This window comes from Erythrolamprus reginae, chromosome 8 (genome assembly GCF_031021105.1).
Source record: "Erythrolamprus reginae isolate rEryReg1 chromosome 8, rEryReg1.hap1, whole genome shotgun sequence".
Lineage (NCBI taxonomy): Eukaryota > Metazoa > Chordata > Lepidosauria > Squamata > Dipsadidae > Erythrolamprus > Erythrolamprus reginae.
In genome coordinates this window covers 53,215,843-53,234,118 of record NC_091957.1, presented here as the reverse complement: position 1 = coordinate 53,234,118, position 18,276 = coordinate 53,215,843, and the positions used below count along the sequence as shown (strand labels likewise).

Below are 18,276 nucleotides of genomic sequence, written 5' to 3'. Positions count from 1 at the left end.
ATCAAGCCATTCCCACCTGGTCACATGGCCGGTAAGCCACACCCACAAAATAAGCCACACCCACAGTGTGGTAGTAAAAAATTTTGCAGCCCTTCACTGGATCAGCTGTGCTTCAGGCAAAGAAATAAAGGTCAGTATTAACTTGGGGGTGAGCGGGAGGGCTTTTTTCAAAGCATAGATTGAGCAGAAGCCATCAAAACACAAGGAAAACGGCCGAAAACTCAGGGGGGGAAAAAGATGGTAGCGAGCAGACCGGATCCGTGATGCCAAAAATTACATCACCAGTGGGTTGCTAAAAGTTTGGCCGATCTGGTCCGATCCGGAAGGAACCTTGATGGGGATGCTTGCAAGGGTCATAAGTTAGTTGGGGGAAAGATCAAAAGCAACGTGATAAAATATTATTTCACTGAAAGAGTAGTAGATCCTTGGAACAAACTTCCAGCAGACGTGGTTGGTAAATCCACAGTAACTGAATTTAAACATGCCTGGGATAAACATAGATCCATTGTAAGATAAAATACAGAAAATAGTATAAGGGCAGACTAGATGGACCATGAGGTCTTTTTCTGCCGTCAGTCTTCTATGTTTCTATGTCCTAAAAGCATGGCTATGATATATAGGGTGTTTTTTTTTCCTTTCCAGACTAGTTTAAATATAATCAATCTTGGAGGTCAGTCTTAAGGATTAGTAAACAATAGAAATAATTATTTAACTGGAGGAGTATAGATATATTTTTATTATACAAATGTAATAACTGAACTGAACTTTTCAATAAGCAGGGGTGGGCTACTGCCTGGACAGTGGGGAAAGCAGTGGGGTAGAGAAAATGGTGCTCCACCCCACAGCATCCAATTTGCACTGAAAGATGTTGAAAGAAAATGCAGGGCGTCCTGCATAAGCCACGCCCACGGTGTGGTAGTAAAATTTTTAGTAGCCCTTCACTGGTCTTTAGTGTGAAAAACAATCATGTCACATTTTTCAGTAACTTTGGTCACTAAACAAACTGTCATGAGTTATAAATACTCACAATTGCTTCCTCCTTTTGTAGACTTGTAATACATTTTATATCCAACGCTGGCAGGGTGATTCTTCAAACAATGGCAAAGTGACTTAATGCCCGGTAGACAAACACAATGTTTTTTCACTGCCCTGGTGATTACAGATGAGTCATTAAGTAAAATGATTAATCAGAAATCGGTGTGACCAAGCTTTATCAGAGACGATCCACCTCTTCGGATATAACAGATACACTGTTTACAGGCTAATTGCGTTTATACTAACTCTGCTGGAAATTTGTGTGCAATTAAGCTCGGGGGATGACCCACTCGTATATATATATATTGGCACTTTGTGTATCCGATAGCTCGTTCAGCAAATACAGAGATGAAATTGAGCCTTATATAAATTGCATTAGTGGCAATCGGCAAGCAGATGGGAGATCTCTCCGAATTTTAATACAGGCCCTTAAGATGTGGTTCAGCTCCGTTAATAACTTGTTTTATCAATCTGCAAATACTTTTTATCAGTCAATAGATACATTTCTTTTAAGGCCATAGAATCGACTATTCTGCCTGCTGGTTTTAAACATCTCTGTCAACTGTTTTGGCAGATCTACTCTGGTGACAGCCAAGCGTGAAAATTTAAGAACGTGTAATAAATCACTACTTTCTGGGCTTTGCTTTCAATTCATCAGAGAGAGATGTATTGCAGCCAAGACAAAGTACAAAGTAGAGATTAAGGATACAGATATAATTAACCGTGAGTTAATTCTTTCAACTTAAGCTAATGTGTCTTGGTAACCTGACCCCAAAGCTAATCAAAAGGTCAGTTGGCACGTAAGGGTGGGGGTGGGGATCTCTTTCTACCTGTAGAACTTGGTAGACCTACTGGAAGAGCCAATTTTATCGAAGGCCATTTTTAGTACAGTGGCACCTCTACCTACGAACATAATTCGTTCTGTGACCAGATTCTTAAGTAGAAAAGTTTGTAAGAAGAAGCAATTTTTCCCCATAGGAATCAATGTAAAAGCAAATAATGCATGCGTTTGGGGAAACCAAAGGGAGGATGGAGGCCCTGTTTCTTCCCAGGAAATTCCTAGAGAGGCCTCACGGAGTCTTCTCCCCACCTTTTCCGGCCCTGTTTCCTCTCAGGAAATTCCTAGAGAGGCCCCACGGAATCTTCTCCCTGCCTTTCCGGTTACAGTTTCAGAGGCTCGAGTTTGTAAGTGGAAAATGGTTCTTGAGAAGAGGCAAAAAAATCTTGAATACCCGGTTCTTATCTAGAAAAGTTTGTAAGTAGAGGCGTTTGTAGGTAGAGATACCACTGTATTCCCATAATTCTCCACACACACACACACACACACACACACACACAAAATATATTTGCTTAAGTGAAAACCTATCTAGGGTTCCATCAAACGATGATGTACTTTTTCCATGCATCTTAAGATCACCTCCCATGCAAAACAAGTGATCACCAGGAAAGGCAAGATATTATTTATTATTATTATTATTATTATTATTATTATTATTATTATTATTATTATTAGATTTGTATGCCGCCCCTCTCCGTAGACTCGGATATAGATCAAATCCAGAATAGCAGACCTCGAAGGGACCTTGAAGGTCTTCTAATCCAACCCATTGCACAAGCAGGAGATCCTTTACCTATCATCTGGAGAAATGGCTGTCCAACCTTTTCTTCAAAACCTCTAGTGATGGAGCAGTCATCATTTTTGAAAGCAACATTGGTTAATTGTCCTCATTGTTAGCAAATTTCTCTTTAGTTCTAAGTCGCTTGTCTCCTTGATTAGTTTTCCACCTGTCCTAACTATCTTCTGGTGCTTTGGAAAATAGGCTGATCCTTAAATAATTCATTATGTTTAGGGTGTAAAGCTATTGCTGGTTGAAAGAAGTTGTCTCCTGCTTTGGGCTGTTTCTAAAAGCAGAGATGCATGAAAACGCTGCTCCCTCTTGTGGGAACAATCAGATGCTTCAAGCAAAGTAATCTGAGAGGTTTACTGTTATAGTAATTCTACCCAACGACTCTGGATTAGCTGGCATTTTATACGCTATCCAAGCAGACACCGTTTTCTCCATTAACAAGGGTTGCTTAGTTAATAGACGATGCCAAATACTGTAGTTAATAAAATGGCTTCCGCCAGGTAAAGACTGCTTTTTAAAGAAAAGTTCATTTCTTTCTCTTACGAACAGAATAGCTTTTGGAGTAGTGCGGTGGCCTAAAGTTGGAGCTGTTGCCTCACAATCAGGAGGTTGTGAGTTTGACCTAGAGAGAGTCAGATATTTCTCTCTCTGGGCACAATAAGAATATATCTGCTGAACAAAACTCCGCAGAGGCAACAGGGAGGGCATCTGGCCATTCAACACTGCTAGCTCCATTCAGTTCCCCAGACTCCACCCTGCAAGGGATTATGGAGTCGTTAAAAGATGGTGATAAACAGAATTGCTTTTCCGAATGTGAATAAGGAGCTATTTTACCCATCTTATTTATTTATTTATTTATTACTTAGATTTGTATGCCGCCCCTCTCCGAAGACTCGGGGCGGCTCACAACACGTGGAAACAAATCATAAATAATCTGACAATTTAAAATATTTAAAGATTTAAGAAAGACCCCATATACCAACAGACATACACACAAGCATACCATATATAAATTAACATGCCCAGGGGGAGATCTTTCAGTTCCCCCATGCCTGACGGCAAAGGTGGGTTTTAAGGAGTTTACGGAAGGCAGGAAGAGTAGAGGCAGTTCTAATCTCCGGGGGGAGTTGGTTCCAGAGGGCCGGTGCCGCCACAGAGAAGGCTCTTCCCCTGGGGCCCGCCAACCGACATTGTTTAGTTGACGGGACCCGGAGAAGGCCCACTCTGTGGGACCTAATTGGTCGCTGGGATTCGTGCGGCAGGAGGCGGTCTCGGAGATATTCTGGTCCAATGCCATGAAGGGCTTTAAAGGTCATAACCAACACTTAAATGTAAATCTCCAAAACCCTAAATGTTTGTTTGTTTGTTTGTTTGTTTATTCATTTATTGGATTTGTATGCCGCCCCTCTCCGCGGACTAAATGTTGTAGTTATAAACTTATCTGCCTTTAGTAGAATTTGTCCATTATGCTTATGTTCTCCTGCCCTACGGTCTTTGCTTTAGACTTTAGACACTGTAAGATTCTACCTTCTATCAGGAATGTCCATTCCCATTTTTGGCCGCCTCTGGAATTCCTCTAGGACAGTGGTTCTCAACCTTTCTAATGCCGCAACCCCTTAATACAGTTCCTCATGTTGTGGTGACCTCCAACCATAAGTCTAGCACCAATTCTCCCAACAGAGCTTTAAGCTGATTGGCAGGAAGGCCAGAGGGTCACCCCCACTGTCAGCATCTGATTGGTCGGATTGTAAAAATATGTTCCACGGTGAAAGCATGCAGCCCTCCCCCAGTGGGTCGCCCTCTAGGGAGGCACAGCATGCCATGATTGCCACATCAGAATGAAGCGACAGAGAAAGTTTTCTCGATGAGGCGACCTAGAATGAATCAAGATCTCTCCTTTTTATTGTATTTTACTCTTCTGACATGTGGTACAAAATAACCAATTCATGAACGCCACATACATTAAGCCATCCTCCAACTACTATTCACTCTTGCACCATATAAGGCAAGCTTCTCCTGACTTCCCTACAGATAATTAATGGAAGCTACATTCTTTGCCTTTTCCCTGGATTGTGTGTTTACTGGTGATTAGCAAAGGAATGTGTAAAGCATATATTTCCTTATATGGAAGTTCTATAGGTTTTGTTCATATTGCATACCAAGTTAAACGTGGTCATAGATTCTGCAGCTTGCTTACTCAGCATGGACTTTGCTGCCTTTCCATAGAGGAAGAATTAAGGTTTTATTCAGCACATAATTAGGCTTAAAACATCACTCTCCAGTAATATCTTATTCCCAAATTTCAGTGCCCATAAACCTATGATTACAACACCACGGCACCAGAATAGAAGCTTTACTTCCTAACACTGTGGAAAATTTGTCTTTTTCCATGGTCTTAGGTGACCCCTGTGGAACGGTAGTTCGATCCCCAAAAGGGTCCCACCTCCCAGGTTGAGAGCCACTGCTCTAGGATAAAATAACTGCAAACAATTTGATTTCTTACCAATTCCAAGCTAGTGCGTGGGAAGCCTAGGGTGGGTTTAACTTAAAGGGAAGGAAAGAAAGAGGTCAAGAAACTTGAGTATCATGTTTTATATCCCCGAATATTAGGTAAAATTCCCAGCTACACCTTCCCAGATACAACACGGCACATGCTATTTTGCATCAGCATATTTTGTCTTTAATGTCAACCCAGACTATTATTTTTAAATACAATTCATAGCTAAAGAGGAAGGGGGAAAACAAACAAACCACGATGCCCAGTATTTTATACTTAGCAGTTAAATTTTTTCATAACATCAAGAACAGAAAAAAGGAGTCGATTCTACAAACACTGCAGTTAAGTAGATACAGAATGTACAATGAAAAATTGTATATACAAGTCCGCTTCAATATACATTGTGGCAGAAAATTAGGAAACAGTTCAGATACTGTATATATATAGATAGATAGATAAGATAGCTCTCCATCCGAAGCATCCTCGCCAAAGTTAAAAACACTCTTTTTGCTTTGGTTATGGAGCTCACATTTCTTTGTGTCCGTTTTACACACTATTCTCTCTCAACCCGGTTATAAATAGGACATTTGAGGCCACATGCACTGGCTCTACGCCTTCACACATGCCCACTCTGACGTAAAAAGCTCGTGATCACGACCTGATTTACTAACGATTGCTTTTGAATGGATTGGTCAAGTTGCGATATAAATCACCCCAAATTCCCCACGAGAGCTCAAGAGCGTCAAGAAAAACATTGACCTCGGAGGGAAGAAATCTTCTCAATCGGATTCCCCCGGCAACTGTATCCTAAGCCAATGTACCAAAAGAACGGAGAATGCCATGAGAAACACCGTGATCTGTTGGATCACAAAAAAAAAAAATGGGTTACTAACCTTCGAAAGGATCAACGAGTTAACTATTGCTGAACTGATCCAGAGGGGATGAGATGGAGATAATTCAAGAAGAGATAGAGCACATACCTATTCGTGTTTCTTTTAGAATTAAGACATTTGGCTAATGTTCTATAATATTCTCTACAGCTATGATACAGGATCCTTGAAAAGGACTTTACAGTCGTGTATACATACAATTTGATGTAGATATTTTGTCTCTAGAAACTCTTTTATTTCAACACCATGTAGAAAAATAAAACGAACAGAATGGAAAGGAGTAAAGTCTTTACTCTAGATCAAGAAAATATCTCAGCTGTTAGGAACTACCAAAGCATTCTAGGCAATCTTTTTTTTTTTTACACTTTTTTCCTTTGTTTAAAGTCAAATACTGTACTTGAATTATTGTAACATTGTAGAGGGTGAGGAAACAGAATGCAGACAGACAGACACAAAATGTAAACAGGTTTTTCATAGTTACATTCAGCTACCAGAACAGCCATAAAAAATTATCAGGTTTTCAGTGTTCCTTCTAAGCTTTGCAAGAGATATTGATTACTTGTTCTCTCAATTGCTTGAGTTATTTTATTAAATATTTATGCAGCTTGTAAACAGCTTACAATAAATAGAACACAGGCAACGGGCTACAAAACAGCTCCTTCCTATAGTCTAACATTGCTTTTAAATTTGTAAAAGAAAAAGAAAACCCCCTAAACAAGTGGATTTAGACCACAGTTTAGTCAAAAACATCTTGAATTTTAAACCTACCTTAGCAGATGTTAACCAGGAATTCATGAGTAAACAATGATTATTTTAACACATCCACACAGAGGTGAAAAATTAGCTAGAGTGGGCAGGATTAAAGCAATTGGAAACTTGGGAGTAATTATAGAACTAAAGGGCTAGTAGATGTAGAGGGAGTCACACTTCTTTGTTTGTTACAACACTGAGTATTGGCCTACGACAACATTTTAATCTGCCTTAGTACTCACAGAGTATGATTTGGCTACAGTACTTTAGAATAATTTTCCTGTTCTTGAGCAGAGTCAATGATTATAACTAAATGTAACTATGCTCCAAAACTACAATCCAGAATTAAAAATTGAAATAAAGAGGAATTTAGCTTGTAGAAATAATCTAGTGAATTTTAAACATCTATAAATATTTGACATCTATCCAATATTGCGTACATTACCCTAATATGGATCAACTAGAATGTTGAAATACAATTTAAATAGTTCCCCTGTGTAAACCACAGGGGAGAATTAAAAAAAAAACCTCAGAAAAGCTTCACATTCTGTTTCAGTCTTTAGAGATTACTGCTTCATGCATACCTGGAATAAATCTTTTTTCTAAATTACACATTATCTGAAAATGCTGGAATGAGCAAACTACAGGCAAACTACAGTTTTGTCTAATCACGCCTAGATTTTTAAATCAGATGGAAGAACAAGATGGTAAGTTAAAACAGAGAAAGGTGTTTCTATCCGAAAGCAAGCAATACACAGCTTGACTCTGGAAGCATGTGCATCTAAAATTAAAATATTAATATTAATTGGAACAGAGAAAGAAATACATCTCAGTCCGTCTGCACAAACAATGGAAGCTTAAATTACTTCGAGGCAACTTCATAGAATATTGCAATATTCTTTCAAACACATTTGCCTAAGCAGTTTCTTCATCTTGTGGCACTTCTTCAATATTAGCAATCAATGTTAATTAAAGGGCAATGCAGCCGTTCAGCTGAATTTGTAACATATGGGGGTTTTTTTCCATATAAAAAATTATCTTTTATGTACAATGGTGACTGGCTTTGGGGTTCTTCAAGGGGAAAAAATGCAGGATGAAATAAATTATGATTTGAAGAACTTTGGGGTGCTTTGATCTTCTTTCTTCTTGCCACCCCACCCCCCAAACTTCCATATTAAGCATCAAGAAGAAGAAAAGAAATCAAATTAATCTTAAGGCACAAGACACGATGGGGATTTGGAACAGAGGAAGAAATACATGCATTGGGGGGAAAATAAATATATATTTGTCAATAAGCATTTCTTATCTGTTGTCCACTGCAGATCACTTATAAAATGCCCCCCTTACCAAGCTCTACATATAAAGGATTTTTGTGACTAATCCAAAATATACTTGCTTGCTTTGCAGTGGAAAATAGGGGGGGAAACACAGGTTTAAAATCACCAACTGGTTCACCAGAATGGCCCTGTCACACAGCATTAGGTCACCCAGCTCTGAAACCTCACATTAAATGAAATTACAGTGGTAATTCCAGGAAACCTAAAATATAAAGTTTTAGGCTTTGATACAAAACTGCAGTGGCAAAGAAGAAGAAGAAAAAAAGTCCTGGCAAAAGCGTATTCCTTGCTTTCACAGACTACATTCCTTTGACCGTTAATACTTACATCTCGAGAGAAGACAGAAGGAAATACTTTCCAATTTAAACCCAACGGTTTTCTTTCCATAATTTTAATGAAATCCAAGACAGAATTGCAGGTTTCTTTCCTTTTTTCTTTTTTTTTAAACCAGTGGGTTGCTTGGAAAGCAAAATACTCCAGCCTACATTTTCGTGGTTTTAATTTTAAAGAACGACTTCCTGATTTTCCTACAATTTTGCAAAAAATAAAGAAAAGCCAAACAACCCAAACTAGTCAATCACAGGTTAAGTGGTAGGAAGAGGAGGAAGAGGAGGAGGAGGAGGAGGAGAGCTAGTCCTGATTCAATCCTCGTTTTGGTACAAGTGTATGTAAACAAGAGAGTGAAGCTTAAGGCTTAGAAAGAACATCGATCGTCCCATTCCCCTCTCACATCAAGACGTCCACGTCTCCTTCGTGGTCCTCTTCGGTCACTTTTAGCGCCAAGACCTCTTCGTTGAGGAACAAGCCGCTCAGCCTTTCCTTCCGCGCCTGACGCTGCTCTTTCAGCTGCCTCTTGCGCAGAGCCTTCTGCTGGAGTTTGCGCTGCTTGGAACGTTTCTGTCAAAATGGGCAGGGGGGGGGGGAGGAAGCCACACTCAGTTTTTCACTTTTAAGACCAGGTGAAAGATGATGACCTTTTCATCGTGTGTGTGTGTGTCCCTCACTTTTTTTTTCTGTGAACACCCTGGCACACGTTAAAAAAAGTAAAATTCCAAGGCTCTCTCCCACCCTCGCTCTGTGTGTATGTGTTGTTCAGTGAACAGTTCTTAAGTTAGCAGCCTAAATGTGAGCTAGTTGCCAATCATCTGAATTTCAATCATGTGACTATGGGGAGGCTGGAAAGATCGCAACTATGAAAAACGGGTCACTGGTCACATTTTTCAGTGATGCAACTTTGAATGGTCATCAAATGAGCTATTGGAAGTATACTTCGTGTGTGTGTGTGTGTGTGTGTGTGTGTGTGTGTGTGTGTGTGTGTGCATGTATATAATAGACAGACAGTCAGATAAAATAAACAGGCAGATAGATAAAATAGACAAACAGACAGGAATAGATGGATGTAGATAGTTATATCATTGACAGAGGTAGATAATAGAGATATGTAATGATTGATATATGAGATAGATAGATAGATAGATAGATAGATAGATAGATAGATAGATAGATAGATAGATAGATGATAGATAGATGATAGATAGATGACAGATAGATAGATGATAGATAGATAGATGATAGATAGATAGATAGATGATAGATAGATAGATAGATGATAGATAGATAGATGATAGATAGATGATAGATAGATGATAGATAGATGATAGATAGATGATAGATAGATAGATGATAGATAGATAGATGATAGATAGATGATAGATAGATAGATGATAGATAGATGATAGATGATAGATAGATAGATAGATGATAGATAGATAGATAGATAGATGATAGATAGATAGATGATAGATAGATGATAGATAGATAGATAGATAGATAGATAGATGATAGATAGATAGATGATAGATAGATAGATAGATAGATAGGTGATAGATAGATAGATAGATAGATAGATAGATAGATAGATAGATAGATAGATAGATAGATAGATAGATAGGTGATAGGTACACAGATAGACAGAGCAACAACAGGTTTGCTTTTAATGACTGCAAAATGAGAGCCCTACTTTTGAATCCCGGATGCGTTCCGCAGCACTTGTCGATAAATTATTCTCACTCTGAGCCCGACTCAGGTTGGCGCTAGAATTCGAACCAGAGTTCCCGATGCTCGAACTGCTGCTGCTGGCCGTGCTGACCATGCTGGCACTGCTGCTGCTGGCGCTGACGCCGCTCACTTCCGCTGGCGCTGCCCCCACTGTAGCTGCTCCGCTTCCAGGTCTCCCTGGCGGAGCGTTGCCGAGGGCCGTGCTCCTTGATGTAATTTCTGACCTGGGAAGTGGCAGAGGGTTAGGAACTGGATAGATTTCCCCCCACCACTCCCCAAAAAAGACATCACGGCAACAAATTCTAGGCAGAACTGTCTTTTAAAGGTGTTCCACACCATCAACAATCTATACAGTCTGGAACAGTGTTTCCCAACCTTGGCAACTTGAAGATATTTGGACTTCAGCTCCCAGAATTCCCCAGCCAGCAAATGCTGGCTGGGGAATTCTGGGAGTTGAAGTCCAAATATCTTCTTGGAAAACACTGGAGACAGAAGGGAAATGGGGGACATGATCGAAACATTTAAATATGTTAAAGGGTTTGTTAGTTTGTCTCAGTGCAAAACCTTCAACATACATTAAGCAGAGGTGTTGTGGGTGTAGGTAATGTGGGTTAACCAGACAATGACTCAGACTTAGTATCAATGTACAGTAATACCTCATGATACGAACTTAATTGGTGCAAGGAGGTTCGTAAGATGAAAGGTTCGTAAGACGAAACATTGTTTCCCATAGGAAACAATGTAAAGTCAATTAATCCGTGCAACCAAAAAAACCCCCGCAAAAAAATGGCTTTCGGCGACTGCTGGGAAGCCGCGCAGCTGTTTTAAAAGGTGACAGCCGGCCTGGGGGGCTTCCCAGCACCCCCCTGAACCCGGGTTTGGGGTTCGGGGGGTGCTGGGAAGCCCCCCAGGCCGGCTGTGACCTTTTAAAACAGGCGTGCGGCTTCCCAGCAGTCTCCGAACGTCGGTTCGTAACTCGAAAAAAGTTCGTAAGAAGAGGCAAAATTTTTCTGAACCCCGGGTTCGTATCACGAGTTGTTCGTAAGACGAGGGGTTCGTATCTTGAGGTACCACTGTACTGTATATACAACAATATTATTATTTACAAATATATAGAAACAACAATGTAACCCTAATAGCATAAAACGTATCAAGAAAGACTGAATGAACTGTATAGTCTTGCGGACAGAAGGGAAAGGAGGGACATGATCGAAACATTTAAATATGTTAAAGGGTTAATTAAGGTCCAGGAGGGAAGTGTTTTTAATAGGAAAGTGAACGCAAGAACAAGGGGGAACAATCTGAGGTTAGTTGGGGGAAAGATCAGAAGCAACGGGAGGAAATATTATTTGAATGAAAGAGGAGTAGATGCTTGGAACAAACTTCCAGCAGACGTGGTTGGTAAATCCACAGTCACTGAATGTAAACATGCCTCGGATAAACATAGATCCATCCTAAGATAAAACACAGGAAATAGTATAAGGGCAGACTAGATGGACCATGAGGTTTTTTTCTGCCATCAAACTTCTATGTTTCTATCAGAAAGTCACTTCCAGTCCTGACTAGCAATTCTAGGGCATCTTTTATGAGTCAATGGTATTTGGGAATCCCAAATGCAACCTTGCTCTGAGAGATCCTTGGATGATTTCAAGAGTATGGAGTTCTGATTCGTAATGGTTATAACTAAGAGCCACATGAAAATGATTTCCACTGTCCCAGTATATGTTACTGAAGTGAAGAACGCTAAGGATGGAAGCAAAGAATATCCTGCAATAGCAACAGCATAGGTGGGACCAGAAATATAAATAGGTGGAGAGTTAATAGTTGCAACAGTGCACCTTTTATAAGAAAGGTAGCTTAGCAAAATGGGAGTTAAATGTTTCAAGAATTCCTTCATCACAGGGACAAAGCCTTTGCCTGAACAGGACACCTTGTAATTTTCCTCCAAAAGTGCTGTTAGAAGGGTGTTGGTGTTGCTGCTGTTGTTGTTGTTTGTTGTTGTTATTATTATTAACAATACAACACAGCAAACGAGATCAATATGCTGGATTTTGTATTTCATCACCAGTCCCGCGCTTCCCAAGCACCTAGGATTGCATGATGTAGCGGCGAATTATGTTTGCCGATCCCAGTAAAGCGGCCTTTTGCAATTGACAGGTGGAGATTTTGTCAATTCCGATGGTTTTCAAATGTCCGCTGAGATCCTTTGGTACTGCACCCAGCGTGCCAAGGACCACTGGGACCACTTTCTCTGGGTTGTGCCAGAGTCGTTGCGGCTCGATTTTCTCCTCAATTCTGCTGTCTCCTGGGATGAGGATGAGGATTGCTAAAAAAAGATTCTTTATAGATTTTTGACTAGAGATGGGAAGGCATGGGCGGAAAAAAGCTAGAAAATTGAGGTGGAGGGAAATAAGAGTTTTTTCTAAATGGCTCTGGGGGAAAAAACATGAAAAAACCATGTTTCAACCCCTCCCCAATTTTCCCCCCAGGCCTTCCCATCTCTATACCTTGGCTGTAATATACACTGACTACACTCAATCCAGTCTGCATTTGCTGTTTGAACTTGTTCAAGTATAAAGTCGGAGACTTTGGAACAAATTTTTTAGTATTTACAGAAATAGATGCAGCACAGGCTGTTAGAAGGGAGCAGACTGCCTTCACATACCTGTTTCAGTTTTTCATCTGTGAGGCAGTTCAGTTCGATAATGAATTCATTGTCCGTGGGTGAAATCTGAGCCGTCGGATCAATAATTTTGATAATATCAAGCTGCTCCCGAAGACCCATTTCCATACTGACTTTCCGACTCAGGTATTCAATATATTCCACCTGGAAACAAAACCCATAAATATTTAATGTTATTCACGTTGCCGAAAGACGTTGCCCTACAGAAGCCAAATGGCTGCTTGACAACTGGCATGCATTTATAATGGCTGACGTATCCTGTGAACACCATTTGCATCCTTCCCAGCTGGCTTGCAACAAGCACAGCCAATGGGAGAAGAAAGATGCATTTAACATTGCAGTCTAATTGACTCTCGCTAGCGTAATTTATGGTAAGACACCCTCTTCTTTCTTTATCATTTGATCTGGCTCCTTTGCATACCCAGTACTCCCAGCCCCACGTCCAGGACTGTATTTGGGAAGAGGCTCACCAGTCGTTTGGCGGGCCCAAGGGGAAGAGCCTTCTCTGTGGCGGCCCCTGACCCTATGGAACCAACTCCCCCCGGAGATTAGAACTGCCCCCCACCCTCCCTGTCTTTCGTAAACTACTCAAGACTCACTTATACCGCCAGGTATGGGGGAGTTGAGACACCTTTCCCCCAGGCTTTTTTATACTTGGTTTTATGTTTGGTATGAATGTGTTGTTTGTTTTATTGGATTTGTATGCCGCCCCTCTCCGTAGACTTGGGGCGGCTAACAACAATAATAAAAACAACATGAACAATCCAATAATAAAAACAACTAAAAAACCCTTATTATAAAACCAAACATACACACAGACATACCATGCATAACTTGTAACGGCCTAGGGGGAAGAGCTATCTTAACTCCCCCATGCTTGGCGGTATAAATGAGTCTTGAGTAGTTTACGAAAGACAGGGAGGGTGGGGGCAGTTCTAATCTTGGGGGGGGGGGGGTTGGTTCCAAATATTAGATTTATTCCACTACTATATTGTTTTTATTACTGTTGTGAGCCGCCCCGAGTGTTCGGAGAGGGGCGGCATACAAATCTAATAAATAATAATAATAAATAATAATAATAATAATTCCAAATTGCCGAGGATTTACCTGCTCATCGTTGGTCATTGCACTCCAGGGAAGTTCATCGAGATTCCGGTGTTTGTTTTTCTTCTTTGGAAGCAGGCAAGGGGAGCTTGGGATGCTGGGAATGATGTCAGACAGCACCTCACTTCCACTTGCAATGTCACTGCCAGGCAGCTAAAGAATAGAATAGAATCAGAATACTGCCCTTAATAATGCACACAGATCATTAACAATTAAATCTACACTCAAGAGTAAATAGACGTTCCACTGCAGAAGTAGTGTTTATTTTTTTTTAAATAACCATGTCCAAGGCAATGTTTCTCAACCCTCAGCAGCTTTCAGACATGTGGACGTCCAGAATTCTCCAGCCAGCACAGCTGGGAATTGAAGTCCACACAACTTAAAAGTTGGTGAGGTTGAGAAACCTGATCTCACCATCCTTTCAAAGGACTTCCACAATCTTTTGTCATGAGAGACAAGGATATACGAATGGCATGAATTCGGTTTGTTTAGAGAAAAGAAGGCCTAGGTGAGACATAATAGCAGTCTTCCAAAATCTGAGGGGCCACCCCAAAGAAGAGGGGGTCCAAAGCACCAGAAGGCAAGACAAGAAACAATGGATGGAAAGTCATCAAGGAAAGAAATGGTCTAACATTTTGAGGGCTGTTCTAACAATTCTGGCAGCTTCTAAATGCACTGGATAGCAGAGTTTCTCCCCTTCACCCAAGCCACTGAAAACTCATATTTTTCTTTTTACCTGCCATTCAAATTCACTGTCTGACCAGTCCCAGTATGTGCTAATGGAGGAAGAAACATCGCTACAGACGCTCCCCTCAGGGAACAAATCAAAAGAGGTTAACTCCTGATCATCCAAGAGAGAGAAACAGTCATCCTGGTCGCCCACAGAGACGGAAGAGAAGAGCTCCTCGCTGCATTCGGAGCTGGCCACGCTGGTGCCACAAGAAGTTAAGTTCCATCTGAAAAAGAAAATGCCAATATTGAAACAAAGTAAGAGAAGCAGAAAATGCTACTTATTTTAAAGGATTGTTTCAAGAATCATGCCACCCTTCTCATCTTTCTTTCTTTCTTTTTTTTGCTTCCCATTGTACCTTTTTCTTAGTTTTAATATTTTTAATTTGTCATCACTCAGTTTTGCTGGGAACTGGGTAACATACAGATGTAATAAGTTATCATTTACAAAGCAGAGTATCCTAAGTAATCCAACTGATCATGTTTCATTACTTTTCACAAACCATCCAAAACTTTTCTGCAAAAACAAAATTTGTCTCCTACAAAAGCAATCAAATCAAAACTCACTTCCTTTCTACAGCATTTCAAAAACAGTACACCTCTACAAATACAGCAATATTTGTAGTAGTTATGTGACTTGCAAATAGTGAATTAGCCGTACAAAACAAGAATGGGTCTGTAAATAGCCCCCAAACATAAGAGGGCAGGAGATCCCTGCAATGCCCAAAGTTGTCTGGAGTTTAGATTGATAGAAATCAATCAACCAACCATTATCACTTGAAATTCCACCATCCTTCACAAGTCTTTTTAACAGAGACAGAATGACTGCAGGAACTGAGCACACCTACTTTAATGAAAAGGACTAGGAGTGAAATAATAGCCTGTCACTCCCAAGATGTGATTTGTGGTTCATGCCTTATTTCACTGTAACAGAGTTGGAAGTCAATGTTTCCTTTTCTTTTTCTCTCCTTATCCTTCTTCACTTTCCCCCCCCTTCTTTCCCCACTGTCCTCTTATTTGCTTTTGTATTATTTTACAAATACTGTACCTTATAATTTAATAAAACATTTAATCAGGAAAAGGGAGTTTCCCCCCTCATTTTATGATATTTCCGGCAACCACTGTTAAAGGGTAGGTAGGTGTGAGAGAGAGAATAGAATTAGAATTAGAATACAATTAGAATAGAGAATACAGCTTAGAATTAGAATATAATAAGAATAGAACATATAATATAGAATAGAATATACAACAGAATATAGTTTAGAATTAGAATATAATATAGAATATAGAATTAGAATAAGAACATGGGGGTTTTAGAATTTTATTAATTTTGTATAATTTTTTTAAAAGAATTAGATTTCTTCACATATATTGTCTACATTTACAATGTTGTACGCCGCCCTGAGTTGCTTCAAGAAAGGTGTCATAGAAGTCAAATAAATATATAAATAGAATAGAATAGAACAGAATAGAACAGGGGTAGACAAGGTTGACTCTTCTATGACATGTGGACTTCAACTCCTAGAATTCCTGACCTAGCATGGTTGGCTCAGGAATTCTAGGAGTTGAAGTCCACAAGTCATAGAAGAGCCAACTTTGCCTACCCCTGGAAGAGAAAATAGAATATAGATGAGAATGGAATATAGAAGTAGAATAGAATAGGGAATAGAATAAGAACAGAACATAGATTAGAATATAGATTAGAATTAAAATAGAATATAGAATTAGAATAGGAGATTGGAGTGGAATGGAATGAAGTCACCCCACTGGTTGTTAAACAAATCTGCCTTCCCCCTCTTGACTTTGCTCATCAGAAGGTGACAAAAAAAGGGGGGGCTCCCATGACCTCAGAGGGAATGCTGCAACCATCATCAATACAAGTCAGTCACCCAGGCTCTGAATTTGGATGATACCAAACCATGGCACCAAATCAGCACCAAATCACAGGAGCCAAGGGCACACTTGGGAGCCGCCCCAACCCTCCACTCTCTTGCTCTCTTCCTCCTCCAGATGGATAGATGGAGAAGGGGGGGTGGGAGAGGGGAAAGCATGAGGGTTTCATAGAAACATAGAAGATTGACAGCAGAAAAAGACTTCATGGTCGATCTAGTCTGCCCTTATACTATTTCCTGTATTTTATCTTAGGATGGATCTATGTTTATTTAAATTCAGTGACTGTGGATTTACCAACCACGTCTGCTGGAAGTTTGTTCCAAGCATCTACTACTCTTCCAGTCAAATAATATTTTCTCACGTGGCTTCTGATCTTTCCCCCAACTCACCTCAGATTGTGCCCCCTTGTTCTTGTGTTCACTTTTCTGTTAAAAACACTTCCCTCCTAAAACTTATTTAACCCTTTAACATATTTAAATGTTTCGATCATATCCCCCCTTTTTCTTCTGTCCTCTACAGATGGAGTTCATGAAGTCTTTCCTGATAAGTTTTATGCTCAAGAGCTTCCATCATTTTCGTAGCCCGTCTTGGAACCGTTTAATGATACCAATATCTTTTTGTAGGTGAGCTCTCCATTACTACACATTTTTCCTTGCAGGTGAGGTCTCCATTATTCCAAATGGGGTCTCACCAGTGCTCTATACAGTGGGATCACAATCTCCCTCTTCCTGCTTGTTATACCTCCAGCTATGCAGTCAAGCATAGACCCTTGCCCGACCCCTTTCCCTCCCTTCGGACCTCTCATCCCCGCCCTCTTTCTGCCTCGAGGGCCCACCGGGCAGCCCCTAGTCAGCGAAGGGAGGGGTAGCTGCGGCCGAAAAACAGACTCCGGTCTCCTCACAACAACCCCGCGAGGTAGGCCGGGCGGAGGCTTCTCCCGCCCCCCCCCCGCCCCCAAATCCCCGGGCTTCACCTGTGGGCGTGCAGGCGGCGCAGCGGGTCGGTTCGGTGACAGCCGAAGTCGCTGACGTCCAGGCAGGCCGGCCCTTCGTCGCCCAAGCGAGGCGGGGGGCGCAGCTGAGGCAGCAGCGATGAGAAGACGGCGGCGCCGGGCTCGTCGGGCGCCAGGAACTTCTGCGGCTCCTCGAGGGCCATGAGCGCGAAGAAAAAGGCCGAGCCGAGCCGGGCCTAGGCCGCCCTCAGCCGGCCGCCATGAGGCGAAGTCCCGCCGCGCCGGACGGCGGAAAAAAAAATCGCCTCAGGCTCAAGCGCAGGCCGGCTGCCGGAAGTGGCTATTCCGAACTTCCGCTGGCTGGGAGGGCGAGGAAAGCGCGCTCGCGCAAGGAGGGCGGTCTCTCTTTCTCACTCTGCGGTCTGCAGCGCCCCCTGCGTTGGAGGGTGGGAACCACAAGGAGGCGGGGATCTTCAACACTGATATGTAAGAATAAGAGCAAACGCCACTCGGCTGTTGTACTGATAGTGTTACCTAGTTGGGTCGTGAAAGGTCTGGAAGGAAACAAGCAAGCTCAGAGACCACCAAAGGCCCTACAGTCCTCATCATTAACATCTTTAGCCATCCATCTATCTTCCCAGTTCACCTATTTATTTATTTATTTATTTATTTATTTATTTATTTACTTACTTACTTATTTCTATTTCTATGCCGCCCAAC

At 41.2% G+C, this 18,276-nt stretch overlaps 1 protein-coding gene across 1 annotated transcript; it reads right to left on the bottom strand.

Moving 5' to 3' along the window:
- Nucleotides 1–6,321: 6,321 nt before the first annotated feature.
- Nucleotides 6,322–17,848, bottom strand: FAM199X (family with sequence similarity 199, X-linked). Its single transcript, XM_070759913.1, is given in 7 exon segments — nt 6,322–9,034; nt 10,158–10,325; nt 10,327–10,419; nt 12,861–13,022; nt 13,986–14,135; nt 14,719–14,938; nt 17,578–17,848. Coding segments are annotated over 7 exon segments (1,146 nt in total). The 5' UTR covers nt 17,760–17,848; the 3' UTR covers nt 6,322–8,863.
- Between the last annotated feature and the right edge of the window lie 428 nt (nt 17,849–18,276).